We start from the raw sequence: 15,938 nt of genomic DNA, 5'->3' as shown, positions 1-15,938 counted from the left end.
GACCCACAACACTATGTGGGTTCCTGGTACACAGCATAGTGATTTGATACTTATATACATTTCAAAGTCATCACCATGATAAGTCTAGTTACCATCTGTCAGCATACAAAAATATTACATAACTGTTGGTTATATTCCCCACATCATACCTTTCATACCCTTGAGTCACTTATTTGTAACTGAGAGTTTGTACCTCTTAATCTCCCGCACCTATTTCTCTCCTCCCTGGACCCCCTCCCCTCTGGCAGCCACCTGTTTGTTCTCTGTATGTATGACTCTGTTTTGTCATGTTTTTTCATTTGTTTTGTTTCTCAGATTCCACATATAAGTGAGGTCATAGGGTATTTGTCTTTCTCTGTCTGACTTATTTCACTTAGCGTAATACCCTCTAGGTCCATCCATGTTGTCGCAAATGCCATGAATTTATGTTATGTTAGCTTTTGTTTGTAAAATTTTAAAATTTCATTTTGATATATTTATTTGATTATGCACATTCATCATTAGTTCAGATTCATTATTTAAAACAGTAATTGAAAAATATGAAGTATATTTCAGAAATTTTCAAGAAAATGTTTTGACAGTACGTTTCTAATATTTTAAAAGCAAAATTTCCTGAAGGTTGTAGACTAATTTTTTTTGCATACCTACTTTGTACCAGTCATTGTACTGACTATGGTTACTTAAATGATGTCATTGAATATAATTTTCACAACTCACTGAGGTAAGATTATCCTTTAATTATCCTTAACTATTAGAAGAGGAAATAGAATCTCAGAATGGTGACCTGCCCAAAGTCACCACAGTTAATGTCTAGTGGGATTAGAATTAGAGTTAAAAATGAGGCCTGTCAGACCCCAATGTACATACTCTTTTAAATAGTAAGGAATCAGTTCAAATACTTTCACATTTAAGATAATCAGTTTTCTGTTCTTCTTCTTAAAATCTGTCACTATTATTCTTTTAATCCTAAGATGCACTCATTATTGTTAACAAGTGTTGGTTACATTTTGCTGGCTTTGCTCAGAACACTGGTGGGTCAGGTGTCAGTCTGAGGAGTCTAGGAGGCTAGGAGCTGTTGATGGATGCTGGAAGGAGATGAAGTCACTGCCCTGAGGTAGTTGGAGTCTGTAATTCCAGGAGAGAGAACTAGAAAATCTGTGCATTATCAGTGATATGCCTATATGGACATTCTTTCACAAATTGTTATATTTAAGTATATAGGTAAATAAGAGCATTTAGAAATGAGTACGTAGGGCCTCCCTGGTGGCGCAAGTGGTTGAGAGTCCGCCTGCCGATGCAGGGGATACGGGTTCGTGCCCCGGTCTGGGAGGATCCCATATGCCGCGGAGCGGCTGGGCCCGTGAGCCATGGCCGCTGGGCCTGCGCGTCCGGAGCCTGTGCTCCGCAACGGGGGAGGCCACAGCAGTGAGAGGCCCGCATACCGCAAAAAAAAAAAAAAAAAAAAAAAAAAAAAAAAAAAAAAAAAAAGAAATGAGTACGTAGATATGAGAAAAGAAAAAAGTAAAAAGTTGAATAGAGACTTACTCAATTGAAAAATAATAAACAAAGGCTAAAATACCAAGTGGATTTAGCAAAATATCACTTTAAAATGACTGCTTTTTGGCGGTGGAGTGGACTGACGAATCTGAGTTCTGTATTTTCACTTTTGCCTGTCAAGTGAGATTTATTCAAAAGACTTTTAATTAGCTTGGAAGTAATCAAAGAATGTAACCAACATATTGGTATATGTAGTATGGTTGCTGGACTAGTGGCTATAAGGTAAAGGTGGAAAATGATACTCTCTTTCATATAGGTAGTTATTTTAATTTGTGTATTTTTGCCAAAGGGAAAAGTAAATTAATCACACCTTTGAAATATTTTCCTTGAAGTTGGACATGAAAACAAAAATGATGGAAGCTAAATATCATGAAGAGAAACTTAAACTGCAACAGAAACATGATGCTGATGTTCAGAAGGTAGGGTATATACAGTTTATTATTTTATTGATATTGAGTATTTGAAATATTCTAGGTCTTGTGACCATCCATCCATCCACTTATTTATGTACTTATGGGAGTCGATCTTATAAATGGGATTTGCTAAATTAATATCCTAGCAAAAGTTGATCTTTAAACTTCATTTGCTAAACAGATGTATTTATGTAAATCCTTGTAGTTTACATGACCTTTTAGTTCTTCTTTATCTATCATTGGAAGGCTGGTCTTCTTATAGTCCTTTACATTCTATCATTACCTTTCATAAAGGCTGAAATAAGACATCAACTGTAAATACTAGAGTTTGTTTTGGTCTAAGATTCTTTCAGTTTTCTGGCAATTAAAAATTCCTTTCTTTTAATTTATTTATTTATGGCCGCACCTTGTGGCATGTGATCTTAGTTCCCCGACCAGGGGTCGAACCCACGCCCCCTGCATTGGAAGTGTGGAGTCTTAACCACTGGACCACCAGAGAAGTCCCTAAAATTTCCCCTTTAATTTAAAGAGAAACTCTTGTATTTAGTTCTCTTTGGTATAGACTGTGTGCATTGTAATGCTAGCACTGCCAATGTAGGCTTTTTTTTTTTCAGTAGCTCGTTGGAATTTATGCCTTAACAGTATTTCAATTTGTACTTTGAAGTATAATTTTTCTTCTTAATGAGCACAGCAAAAGTCATCAATTTATAATTATTGTACATTGAATTTGAATTTATAACTATTTTAGTATTGATTTTTAAAATGTAATGGTATATAATGTATAATTTTAATATATGATGTATGAATTTGTAACTCATGAAAATTGATCCAGATGGAAACCTGGTGTTGTCTGTTTTGGAACTAAGCCTGTGACCCTGCTTCACAGAGTTAAGTGACAAAGGTGGAGACAGGGAGCTGAGGCCACAGCATCACGTGCCCGTGCTTCCGTAGAGCTGAGAACATGCTAGTATTTAGTCAGGTGCGTGTTTGGCTCACCTCCTTTCAGAGCAACAAGACGGAAACCACTGGCTGAAAATTAGAAAGAGAAAAAATATTGAATCCTTTTCCTTCTCCTTTCCTCTTTTCCATTCAAATTTTAAAGGCAAATATTACTTTCTGCTCTTACTAGTATTTTACTTTACTTAAATGGTTCAAGAAAAACAGTTCTCTTTCATGGATATGTTAGAGATTCAGTAATATAATTTCAATATAGCATATGTATATGTCCAAATGAAATAGAACCTATTGATGTATAAGATAAATAAATATAGAAATATATTTGGGAAAATCATGGTAATAGAATTTGAAATAGGCTTCTTGGTATGTCTGTTACAAAGCTCTGTTCTAAGAAAAACATTTAATAATAGAATCCTTTCCAGGAATTTCTCTTTTAAAATAAATTCTGCATGAAAAAAGAAAGCAATGCAACTAGTTTGAAATGCCAGGTAAAATATAAATAAAATCCTTGACCTCATGCTAGATTTGGAAAGTATATTCATCCGTTTGTTGCATGTATGCCATTTTCTAAGTGTTAGGAATTGGGAAGGAATAAAATTGAGAGTGTTTTATCTATTTGCATACATTCTTTTCCTTTTTTGCTTCTTTATGGACATTGGGCTCAAACTATCTCCTTTTCTTATTTACTAATCATTCTTAGAGGTGGGACCAAAACAATGAAAGGAGAAGTAAAATGCTGGTAATAAAAGCACTCAGAAAAAGTTGGTTAGACATTGGTGAATAACCTTTTTTAAAAAACTGAATTTGGGTATATAGGAAATATACCTCAACCACAAGAAAAGTGGATATTTATACTTCTGCCTCAATTTGGTTTTCTTTTTTCCCTTTGGTTTGCACATTTTTTTTTTCTGCTTGCAAACTTTCTTACTCTTTGGTTATTCTCTAGTTTTTTTTTTTTTTTTTTTGCGTATAGATGTACTTAGAAGCATATAATCATAATTAAGTTTATTAAATGATTCATTTAAAAACTTCTGACACAATATAAATTAAGGATGTAAAATATCCATGCAATTTTTGACATATTTTGAGCTGGCTTTTTTGATTCCCAATAGCAGAACTAAATATAAAAGAAGCCTATTGCATCGCATGTTCCCGTGTGTCTGGGAATTCTTGTTATTGTGCATGAAAGTGATAGAAAGTGGGAGGGTTCAGGGATGTGCGTGTCTGCAGATGTTCTATCCCAGTGTGGTGGGGAGGTGAGTTGTACTGTATCAACATATCAAGTTTCTGATGGCTTCTCTCTGCTAGTTTGTGACGGCTTAATCTCTGAAGTATATTTTAGAGAATCACCTAATTTATCATTTACATTCTCCTTAAGAATTGGTACATGCAAATTCAAAGCAGATAACATTTCTTTCGGTAATCAATTATTCTAGTGTAGTTAATATTTTGTCAATGCACTAAAGTATAATTTTTTCATCTTTTTTGGGAAGCCATTTATGGGATTAGCTGAGACAGACTTGCAAAAATATTGTGCTATTTTTTAAAAAAATTATGTGTTCCATACATAGAACAATATCGTATACTAAAATATTTTAAATTCATTTGCAGATTTTAGAAAGAAAGAATAATGAAATAGAAGAAATGAAAACTTTATACAAAAAGAAACAAAATGAAACGGAGGAGACTATTAGAAAACTTGAAAAGAAAGGTGATGTTGTATTGTTATATAAACCTTTTAATAACACTTCCATTTTATTTTAGTGCTTGTATAAAGTAAAATTTTATTTCTGACCTTTTGTAGTATGAGAAGGGAATGTTTATGTGGGTTTCCATCAGTCGATCTGTTGACAGGACTTAAGAAAAACTCTGTGTGTATGTGTGTGTGTGTGTGTGTGTGTGTGTGTGTGTGTGTGTGTGTGTGTGGTAGCAATGGTGGTTGGTTTGGTTAAAGATTTGGAAGAGTCTGTAACTGTTACTCCTTCTTAATTCTCTCCCTCTTCACTGGGCTGGAGCTGCCATAGGTGAGTCATAGAATTAGAACTTACTGGCTTTCACAAGGAAGTCTAGAGAAATTACTCCTTTTGGTCTAATAAAATTCATTCCATTAAGTATCTTTATGCCTTATAGTATATGCTAGTATTGTGATCGACAGAACAAACATTTAAAAAGTATTCCCCATTTACACTTTCATTATGAAGGAAAAGAAAGCATGTAATCAAGTGTTAAATTGACTATGACTATAGGTTGAAACATTGAAATGCAACAGACAGTCATTAGGGAGAGTGCTGAAAATATTTTGTAAGATTGGGTTAGTTGAGAGAAGAGTTCCAGGTACTGGGATAGGAATGTGATATTGGTAAGTTGTGGAAGGGATGCTGCAAAACCATGTATCTAGAGTGGAGATCCTATACATTAAGAGACAGACTGAAAAAGATTAAGATTGGTGACTTAGCGTGACCTAAGCATGACCTTGAATTTCAGATTTAGAAGTTTCAAGTTTATCCCATAGATGCTGGGGAGTCAGAAAAGATTTTTGAGAGGTGAGTTTTAGGACCTCATATTTTGGGTGGAGTAGTCTGGTAACAGTGGGCGTGTGAAACATGGTGAGGCCAATTCCCAGTCTGTTAAAATAGTCAGAGGCAGAATGGAGTGAGAGAGAGAGACAGAGAGAGAGAGGCGGAGAGAGAGAGGGAGAGAGAGGCGAGCACCCCACTTATTAGGAAACTTGGTCTCTAATCCCAGACCTGCTGTTCAGCGTCTGCTGTGTCACATCAGCAAGTCTCTGCACCTCGGCTTACTTGTTATAAAATGGCGCCATTAGATAAGTAATATATATGAAGTCCCTTCAACTCAAGGACGTTATGCTTCCATGCTTCTGGAATTTTGTGTGTAAGATGATGAGGACCCAGAATATCTGAACGATGGCAGGGGGAGTAGTGAGAATGGGACGGAAGAAGAAATTTTGAAGGGTCTGGTGAATGATAAGAGGTAGGTAATGAATAAGAGGAAAGTGGAGAGGTTTTCCTTGAGCCGCTCCAAATTCCAGTGGCTACAAAAATATTTAAAATTTATTTCTAGGTTTTCGTTTTTTACCCTGATTCAAACCAGGCAGTTTAAACATGCCTAAGGTTTAAAAATATTATTTCCTAAGGCTTTTTGACTTGCAAACAGGGCTTAGTTTTAATTTTAGAATTGTGAAGTTGTAGATGCTAGACTAATATTAGGTTAACTTGGATTCTTCTCCCTCTCACCTTATTTGTCGCATGGTTGAGATATAAGAGTGAAAGAAATTTCTATGTAAATGTTTATGAAAATTTTGCTATCTTGAAGTAAGTGAATAAAAACATATTCAGTAAGCTAAGAAAATATTGCATTCAAGCAGATACACAACTGAATTTATTTTGCCATCCAGATGACATGAATATATTAAACACATTTTCATTTGAATCAATGACAGTTTAAAGCATTTTTAAAGAGAAGATAGAAATTTAAATGATTTAAAAGGGAAATCTTTTATATAATTTAAAGCGTATCTTGTTTTAGTCACACAAACTTTGGCAGCGATTTTAGTGTGCCCAACAGCAGCATGTTGTAACGACGGCCCTTCATCCATGCACTCAGTACACATAGTTGGGAGTACTTGCCTCTGCGCCACTCTTTTGCTCTGTGGATAAAAAGTTGAAATATCTTTCTCCTCAGGAAATAAGCAAGTAAACCACTATAACACATAATGTAATAAGTGACTTAGAGGAGAAATCTGTGAGGCTCACGGGGAAGAAAGAGGAGCTTCTTTCCGCCCCTGCAAGAGGAGGAGCCTGGTTGGCGAACAGTCCATAACGAGGCACGACTTGGGCCGAGACTAAAGATGCGCAGTGTTGCAGCAGGGAAGGCTGGGCGTGTCAGGTAGATCAGTGATTGCATTTGGGCAGCCATGCAGGAGCGGACATGGCCTCAGGGATCTGCAGATAGGCTGGTATGTTCATGAGTTTAAACATATGGAAGTGGCAAAAGATGAGGCCAGAAAGCAGCCACATCATGAGGAGCTGTTCTCCCGCCAGAGGTTTTTGGCCGCCGTCTTGTAGGGGAGGGGAGCTGCGGGGTGATTTTAAGTCTGGGGGTGGCGCTACGGGATCTGCACTGTAGGAAGACCTCTTCACAGAGGCGGAGGATCCGCTGGAGGGGAACGGTACTGAGGCTAGCACACTGCTCACGTTGTCGAGGGAGTGAGTAACGGGGGATTGAGCCAAGGCTGTGGTGGTGGAAATGAGAAGAAGAGAGGAAAGAGTAAGAGAGATTTTAGGGGAGAGAATGGATAAGACTTGGAGGAAAATGGAATGATCTGTTAACTGGTGCGCTATGCTTTTATTATCATCAGACTCTTAACGTGGCAGCTAGAATTGGTTTAACTATGTTTTCATCATTTTTGACAGTTCAGACCCTCATACGTGAATGTCAAGTTATCAGAGAGACCAAAGATAACCAGATTGCAGAGTTAAAAAAGATATGTGAACAAAGTACAGAATCTCTGAATAATGATTGGGAAAAAAAGGTAAGCCACATAAAATAAAACAGTTATGGAAAAATATAAAGGGTTGTACTTTAACGGAACAAATTTAATTATAAAAATAATGGGTGTTCACAAAATATACAGAAATGTTTGAAAAAATAAAAATAACTTAATATTCTAGACTAACTAGAAATAGCTGTTCGTGTTTTGGTATATTTTTTCTGGAATTTTAATGGTTTGTGAACTAGTTTTCATTTAGAAAAGTTACTCTTAAGAATTCTTGAATTTAATTAAGGTTCTGAATGTTTTGTCAGAGCCAATAGATTTTAAGTGAAATTAGCAGGGATGTAACAGCAGGTAGTTTTTGGAAGTTAAACTGTTTAAACTTTGGATGTAGGCCCTGGATCATTTCTTTTCTGAAATCTCAGGTAACACAATATTTGTAGCATAAATTTGTTTTTGATGTAAACAAAATCAGTAGTGGATGGCTTATTCTTGGAGGAACATTTAATTCTGAAAAATATTTTCATAAAATTCAGCAGCGCCAAGAGTAATGTAAAAAGTGCTCATTATGCACGAGTCTTACATAGTCACGTGCAGTACTTTCATTAGGAGCCCTTAGCCATTAGTTGATGTCACAGTACGTATATAAGAGGAAGGAAGCGCGTTACTTCTGAGGAGCTCTGTGATAAAGATCTGCGGTTAACTCCTCCTCCCGATTCATAGTTCCCGATTAATCTGGGTTCAGTCTGTTTTCCTGAAGCTCTGATGCCTTCCCAGGCAGACACAGGTCTGATCTGTCCTGGCTGTGGCAGCTTCAGTGCCAGCCTGGGAAGGGCCCGTGTTCAGGGGGGCAGACTCTTTTCTAGTTGCATTTTCATTTGAGTGGTTTTATCTTTTCTATAAATTTGGCATATTTTTCTGCTTGCGTCAGGTCCGTTGTGTTCGTAGTAGCCCCTGACTCCCTTTCCCCCAGTTCCTTCTTCCCCAGTTTAAGTTGTCTGGTGTTTGCAGAGAAGACTCTCTGTCTCCTGCCATGCGCAAGGGTGCATTTTATGCTTTCAGCTGGACCAGCAGCTCTTTCTTACAGTTAACACGGTGATTAGTGGATGTGAAACACCGCAAATGTGGTGAAAGGTCTTTTTTGTGAGGTACAGTTGCATGTAAATCTGGGCAGAGATGAATGCCTGGTGCAAGCAGGGTAGGTGCCAAAAATGAGTAAGCAGAGGATAGATGTATGTCGTGATTTATGCGGTCATCCCTTCAGAAAGTGTGAAGTATCTGTACCGCCAAGGTGAGGTGAGGTGATGTGTGTGTGTGTGTATGTGTGTGTACTCCCTCGTAGAATTCTCCATCCTACGTTTCTCACTTTAAGGCCCAGGTATCCAACTACCTAGTTAAGATCTCTCCTTTTTAGCTTTTTTAGAGTTATCCTATGATTGACACAGCAATGCCTTTCCTACCTACATACTCAAGAGAAATGAAAACGTGTCTGCACAAAAAGTTATACATGAATGTTCATAGCAGTATTATTCATATGAAAACCAAAAAGTAGAAACCAACTGCTGAGTGGATAAATAAAATGTAGTATATTAATACAATGGAATATTGCTGGGCAGTGGAAAGGTATGAAGGACTGGTATGGTACACACTACAACATGGGTGAACCTTGAAAACATCATGCTAAGTGAAAAAAGCCAATTATAAAAGACCAGTTCTATGACTCTGTTTGTATTAAATGTCCAGAATAGGCAAATCTGTAGAGGCGGAGAGATGAGGGACATGATAGCTAAAGAGCACAGGTGTTCTTTTGGGGTGATAAAATTGATTTTGGTGATGGTTGCATAAGTCTGTGACTATACAAAAAACCCTTGAACTGGCTGATTTAAATTGGTGCTCTGTATGGTATGTGAATAAAGCTGCTAACGTTAATAAAGCTGTGGGAAAAAAATGGATCTCTCCTTGATCTAAATTCCATCATTCTCCCCAAACTCCATCTTCTTCCTTTGTTGCTGAAGCAGCCTCCTCCTGAGGTTCCCCTTCTCCCTGTTCCCGATGGTGGTGGCATCTGCTGGCTGCTGCACACTCTTCTCTTGCCTCACCTCTCACACCTAATCACTCACACTTCTGTTCTATTTGTTGTGATTTATTCACATTGTCCCTCCCCTAGGTCTGGAGACCGTGTCTCTGGCCTCCGTCGCTGTAACTGGACCCTCGGCACCTCCTCAGTCTGTGCCCCACGTTGGCAGTCTTTCTGAAACACAGATCTGGTGGTCCTCGTCACCGTGAATCGCCCCAGTGGTTCCCAGCGGCCCTTGGGGTGACGAGGCTCTTTGTGATTGAGACGCTGGTCACCGCTGAAGCCTCTCCTCCTCTGCCACAATCCTGCTCCCCTTCTTACACTTCTCTACTGGTTGCACAAAACTGTACCAGTTACCCGACTCTGCCATGCTGTTTGTAATCTATGGGCCTTAAAAAAAATTGAGTTATGACTCACATGCCATAAGATCTACCCTCTTAGAGTGTACAATTCAGTGGTTTTCAGTCTGTTCATGAGGTCCTGCCACCATCACCACTGTATGGTTTTCAGGGCATTCCTGTCAGCCCAGAAGATACCTGGTACCCGCTGTCACTCTCTTCCCATGTTCCCTTCCTCTACCCTCTGCAACCACTCATCCACTTTCTGTCTCCACACTTTGGCCTATAAAATCACGCGATACATGGCATTTTGTTACTGGCTTCTTTCACTTATCATAATGTTCTTAAGTTTCCTCCATGTTGTAGCATGAATCAGTAGTTCAATCCGTATTATGGTCAAATAATATTCCATTGTGTTGATGTACCACGTGTCACCAGTTGGTGGACATTTGATTCCACTTTTTGGATAATAATGCTTTTATGAAAATTGTGTACAAGTTTTTGTGTGGACCTGTGTTTTCATTTGTCTTGGCTATTGACGAGGGAGAAGCACTGCCTGCATTTTCCTTTCCTCGCCCCTCATAGCACTTCTGACGCCAAATGTGTGGGCTCTGCACACATCAAGCAATTCCCTTTGACGCCAGTTGGATGTCCTATATTCAATTAAATTTGACACTATTTACCTAGAATCAGTATCACATCCCACAAGTTAAGGTCTCAGTCCCACAAGAGTGCGCCCACTTCAACGTCAGTCGAAAGTCCCAGGTTGTTGCCTGTACGTCTGACCAAGCGGCTATAAATAGGAGTTCTCACCACTTCCTCCCTGGATTCCATGATTTGCTGGAATGGCTCACAGAATGTAGGGAAGCACTCACTGACATTCCACCATTTAACCCTTTTATTGTAAGGGATATAATAAGAGACGCAGGTGAGCAGCCAGATGAAGAGATGCACAGGGCCAGGTATGTGGGAAGGAGCGCAGAGCTTCCCCGCGCCCTCCTGGCACACTGCTCTCCCGGCACCGGCTGTTCACCCACCTGGAGGCTCTCCAATCGCTGTACTTTTGGGATTTTTATGGAGGCTTTATCATGTGGGGATGATTGACCATAAATGTAATCTTGAGCCCCTTTCCCCTTCCTGGAGGATGAGGGTGCGATGAAAGTTCCCGGCTTCTGATCATGGATGGCTTGGTCTTTCGGGTGACCAGCCCCCATCCTGAAGCTGCCCAGGAGCCCACCCAGAGTCGCCTCCTTGGAACCAAAGACACTTCTGTCACCCAGGAAATCCCAAGGGATATAGGACCTCAGAGCCAGGAATTGGGGGCAGAGACCTATATATATATATATATATATATATATATATATATTTCTGTTATATCACAGGTATATAATTAAGAGTGGAATTTCTGGGTTATGTGCTAATTCTGTGTTTAACATTTCAAGGAATTCCCATACTGTTTTCCAGAGTGGCTACACCATTAACCTCTTGGCTTTTACGATACTTTTTCTTCTATTTGGACAGATTCCTGGTTCCTCTGGGCCTCCTCTGGCGTGAGGCAAGTACGTGGTCAAATGTCCAGGCTGTAGACCAATCTGTAGGGTACTGAGAGGGCCTTTGCATCCCCTCAACCCGTTGCCAAACCCTGGCTAAAATATCTCCTTGTGGGTTTATAGATCCCCTTATTGTCAGGGCCATGATGGCATCCTATGGCTTAGCAAGGTTTGTACTTTAGAACATGCCTAATAATATTTGCTGCTTAAGCAGTTTATACCTCAGGGGAATGTTTGCCCTCTAAAGGCTCCCGGGCTGAGTGACCTGGACTCCAGTTCATTGCTAAGCTTGGGGAAGCTCTCGGTGACGCATTTGCTTGACATATGGTAGATGCTAATAAAACGTGTTGGACGTATGCAGTCAAAATTCGCTCTGCAGTTAGTTGGCTAAGTCCGTGGGTGTGAGACCTGTGGGTGCGGAGGGCCGACCGTATTCTTTGGACGACACTGTTTACGTTGGGGCCTGAGCACCGCGGATGGTCCAGAGCAGACACCCGGTGGCTGCCCAGGGCCGACAGAGCGCACGATTAGGCCCCAGTCAGACCGCTAGGCCAAGTGCGCCTGTCCGCTCCTCAAACGGCTAGGCGAGTTCTAGCACACTTGTGCTCTGGCTGCGCTCACCCTGTGGGCTCTGCTCTAAACCCCCAGGTGAGCTTTAAAGGGCTCAGGCTGACTGCAGACGTGCCCCAGGGGCAGCAGGCACCGGCCTGAGAAAGCGATGGTGGTGCCCCCGAGAAGGCGCTGCACTCACGGGCTCCTGCATACAGCAGGGGTTTGACGTTCAGGCGGCGTGTGGCGTGGGACGTTTGGGGGACCACACACGTGAAGAAACCACCGTGACCTTCCAAGTGACTCCTTACACCCTTTATCAGTGTTGCTGTGCACGTCAGTCAGCAGCTGCGAAGCAGCTCTGAGATGCAGGCGCTGTGGGCTTGGCTGCATTCACGTGCCAGACAAGTGACTGACTTCTGAATACCAGACATGACACCAGTTTAAAACGTATACCTTGGCAAAGAAATATACCATATCAGTGATTTGGGAGACCACTTACAAATAGTCAAAATTGCATTTGTTAAATCTGTGAAACCCCAGGATCTTCTGTACGGCTATTACTGAGCCATCCTTGCTCTTCCTGTTCAGCCAGAATCTAGAAGGAAAGCTCCTGGGACCCTTCCCACTAACAGGCGTAGTTATGGCCTGTCTTCTCCTCTCGTTTCCACCATCTCTCAGGGTTTTCCCTGTCCCTCCAGTATCTTCCTAGTCAAATAACGTCTCTGTGCATGTGTCATACCCTTGTCTGTCTCACCTACTCATGAATGGGAAGTAAAATGTATCTTTTAGACTATTTTGGACTCCTGCCCCCCACCCAATCTTGAATGAGTCTGGGATTGGATGCAGGGGAGAGGAATTAGATTCTGAATTCCCCTCCCATGAAAGTGAACAAACGCCCACGAGTCTGAGAGCACAGGTGTTCAACTCCCTTTGGAACCTGTCCTTTGAACTTTGGTTTCCTTACCTCAGTTACATTGATAGTTTAGAGCTTCATCCGTTTAAACATGTATACATAATCTTCATAAAAAAAGACCAGTATGCATGAGGACATAGAGTTCTCCCTAGAGAACTCTCTTTGTTTTATAAATACCATCTTTGTGTCCACTTTTGTATAGGTTATGGGATGGATAAAAATAGTTTCTCATTGGGGGTTAGGGTGAAGGATAAAGCATTTTTAACATTACTCTTGTGCAAAATTTCATGCAACTAAGATGAAAATACAGACAGTGAGGTAATATTCCTAAACAATAACAATATTATAAATATTTCTGTTTTCTGATTTCAGCCTAATACTAGTGTTGTTTAGATGACGCATTCTATTATCTTTCTGATTTATTTACTGTTTTTACCTGAGGTGGATAATTCCATTTAATATTTGTTTATCCATTAAAATTTTCAATTACGAAAGTAAACAAAAAATTGTTTCTTAATCATGCTCTTTACGTGATATCTTTACTTTGAATGTTTATTTATGAGTTTTATATCTCTTGTTGTTCAGGTCACCATATAAATAAATAGAGAAATATAGGAAAACATTTTTTTCTGAATTGCAAAATAGTCTCTTCTATAATAGTAGTGAAAGGGTCAGTTTTTGATTTCACCGTGTAGCTCCACAATGCTGTAGCAGAAATGGAAAAGGAAAAGTTTGAACTTCAAAAGCGGCACACTGAAAATATTCAAGAACTGCTTGAGGACACAAACATACGTCTGAACAAAATGGAGGGTGAATACATGGCACAAACACAGTCCACAGTAAGTCCTTTTTTTTTTTTTTCTTTTCGTGTTTATAAACTGTCCTCTTCATCTCCATGTCCCCATGCTTCCAGGATGTGTGCAGTGCATAAATAAGTATGTTACAGAATTAAAAGAAAACAGCTCACCTTCCCACTCGACACGGGTTTACATGTGACAGTGGACGGTCTCTTGAAGTTTGCCGTGGGATTTCACTCTGGATTGTTTGATGCCACTGTTTTTTTTAACCCCCCAGAAGCCTTAACAAATCTTTCTTCTTGTTTTCTTCACTGACTTTCAACCTAGAGATAATTTCTTTTCTTGCTTTATTTCTGTTTTATTGTTTGTTTCAGTCTTTTTAACTGAAGACTTGATTGTTTTTCTGAAAACGTCTAATGCTAGTGTGAAGACAGTCAAATTGGAGATAGGAGTAGTGTGAGCGATCGAAGACAGGTTTTCTTAGTAGATTTGTCTTGACCGAGGAGCCAGACATGGATACCACATGGGTAAGCCCCAGAGGGAACCCCTGAGAGCCCCCTCAGTGAGCACTGCTTGCAGAGGGTGGGTCTGAGGGTGTGAATGTTGTCAGCCTTTAGAAGCTCAGCTGACTACCTGAGATACAGAAGCCTGGGCAGGTGGGCTGAGGGGCCCCTGGGCCAGGTCTCCTCCCGTCTGGAGCAAGTGCACCTTGTCAGTCTTGTTTCTGATGTATGATACGGCTTTGTGGCATATGGAGCCCTGTGTCCTTCCCTGACCACTCAGTTCACCCAGGCCAGCCTGGCTTGGTCCAAAGTGCTTCCTTGATTTTAAAGCTGTGGAATTTGAGCAAGAGTCTATTACCCGGGCATGTGTTGGAGACCCTAGACCAGCTGAAGGGCCAATCTCAGAGGGTTAAAGGAATGGGATGCAGGATCCACAGTGATTTGGAGCCTGGGCTTTAGGTCTTGGGCTCAAATCCCAGATCCTTAAAACCGTGAGTGCCATGCGAGCTCTTCAAATGTTTAGTTTCCTCATCTGTCAGATAGGGTAACAGTAGTAGTAAAGTGTACTATATGTCGTTGAAAATATTAAATAAATTAATATACATAAGTTATTTAATAAGTGCTCAATAGATAATTGTTAATGTCTTTGAAATAGATAATTGCTAATGTCTTTGAAAATGTAACATACAAGAAAAGTAATCAAGAGAGCCATATACATGAGAAAGTACTCAATTCAAGAAGTTAATCAATGTTTGCTTGAAGATGGCAGGTTGAACTTGGTGTTGGCCTCCATTCCCTCCCACAAAAATGGTAGTAAAGGGATAGAGAAAAAAGCATAACCAGAAGGACAAAGAGAGTGTGAGAGCAATAAAATTCTGGAGCTGGAAAGGCCATGGATGAGCTGACACTGGCCCAGCCGGTTCAAGAAAGCAGGACCCTACATCAGCATTGGGGAATCTAAGAAGCAAACTGAGTTACACGTGGACCTTCCAGGGGCTCAGGACCTGTTGTACTGCTCACCTCTGGAAGACAGGGTGCAGGTGCTGCTTCAGCACATGGAGAGCTGGGTGGTTTAAGATGCAGCTAGATGTGGGATTGGGGTGAGGAATACAAGCCAGCTTGTTATACCATTCCTCCTACTTTTGTACGTTTGAAATGTCCCATAGCAAAACTTTTTTTAATGATAAAATTAACAGCAAAAGCCAGCCAGCTCTTTACATCCTCTCGCCCACATCGTGAAGCGTGGGCCTGCTTCTCACCCACCTCAGCGGAAGACAGGAGGTTACCCTCCGGAGGGAATGGCAGCCTCTGGATTGGGACACGGGGGCACAGCTGGGATTTCTTAGCGCAGCAGCTCTCTGTGTGCAGAGAGCGTGTCCTTGGTGGGGCACGTGAGGGGCCAGGTTGTAACCCTCTCCCCACTTTCCACCGCAGAGAAAGCAACAAAAAATCAGGTCACTTGTTATAAGGGGAAAAGTGCTAAGCTCTCCTCAGATTTCTTCACCTCAGCATTCCATGCCAGAAGACAGTGGAGCAACACTAAGAGATAAACTGAGAAAAAGCGTGGCCTAAGACGGTTTTCAAGTGAAAGACACAAGCAGTTTCAAACATCAGCAAATATCTTTGAGTTTTATATGTGTTAAATGTCACTCCAGTGTCTCTAGGTATGAGTATTGGGGGCATTATTTGAGCCCTTCAAATTTGTGTTTTTCATTTTTCTTTAATTCTGAGAAATTTATATACATTATTTCTTCAAAAAGATCTATCC

General features: G+C 40.4%; 1 protein-coding gene across 20 annotated transcripts in view; it reads left to right on the top strand.

Annotated features, from left to right (window-relative positions):
- CEP112 (centrosomal protein 112) overlaps positions 1-15,938 on the top strand; it is a 419,667-nt gene that overhangs the window by 67,538 nt on the left and 336,191 nt on the right. For all 20 annotated transcript variants that reach the window (XM_060080554.1, XM_060080547.1, XM_060080550.1 and 17 more), the window contains 4 exons: positions 1,890-1,976; positions 4,539-4,638; positions 7,361-7,479; positions 13,566-13,709. In XM_060080554.1, the coding sequence (XP_059936537.1) occupies positions 1,890-1,976; positions 4,539-4,638; positions 7,361-7,479; positions 13,566-13,709 (450 nt within the window). The remainder of the gene's footprint in view (positions 1-1,889; positions 1,977-4,538; positions 4,639-7,360; positions 7,480-13,565; positions 13,710-15,938) is intronic.

The sequence above is a fragment of the Mesoplodon densirostris genome, chromosome 18 (assembly GCF_025265405.1).
Source record: "Mesoplodon densirostris isolate mMesDen1 chromosome 18, mMesDen1 primary haplotype, whole genome shotgun sequence".
NCBI classification, from domain to species: domain Eukaryota; kingdom Metazoa; phylum Chordata; class Mammalia; order Artiodactyla; family Ziphiidae; genus Mesoplodon; species Mesoplodon densirostris.
This window is presented reverse-complemented; position numbering and strand designations above follow the sequence as displayed.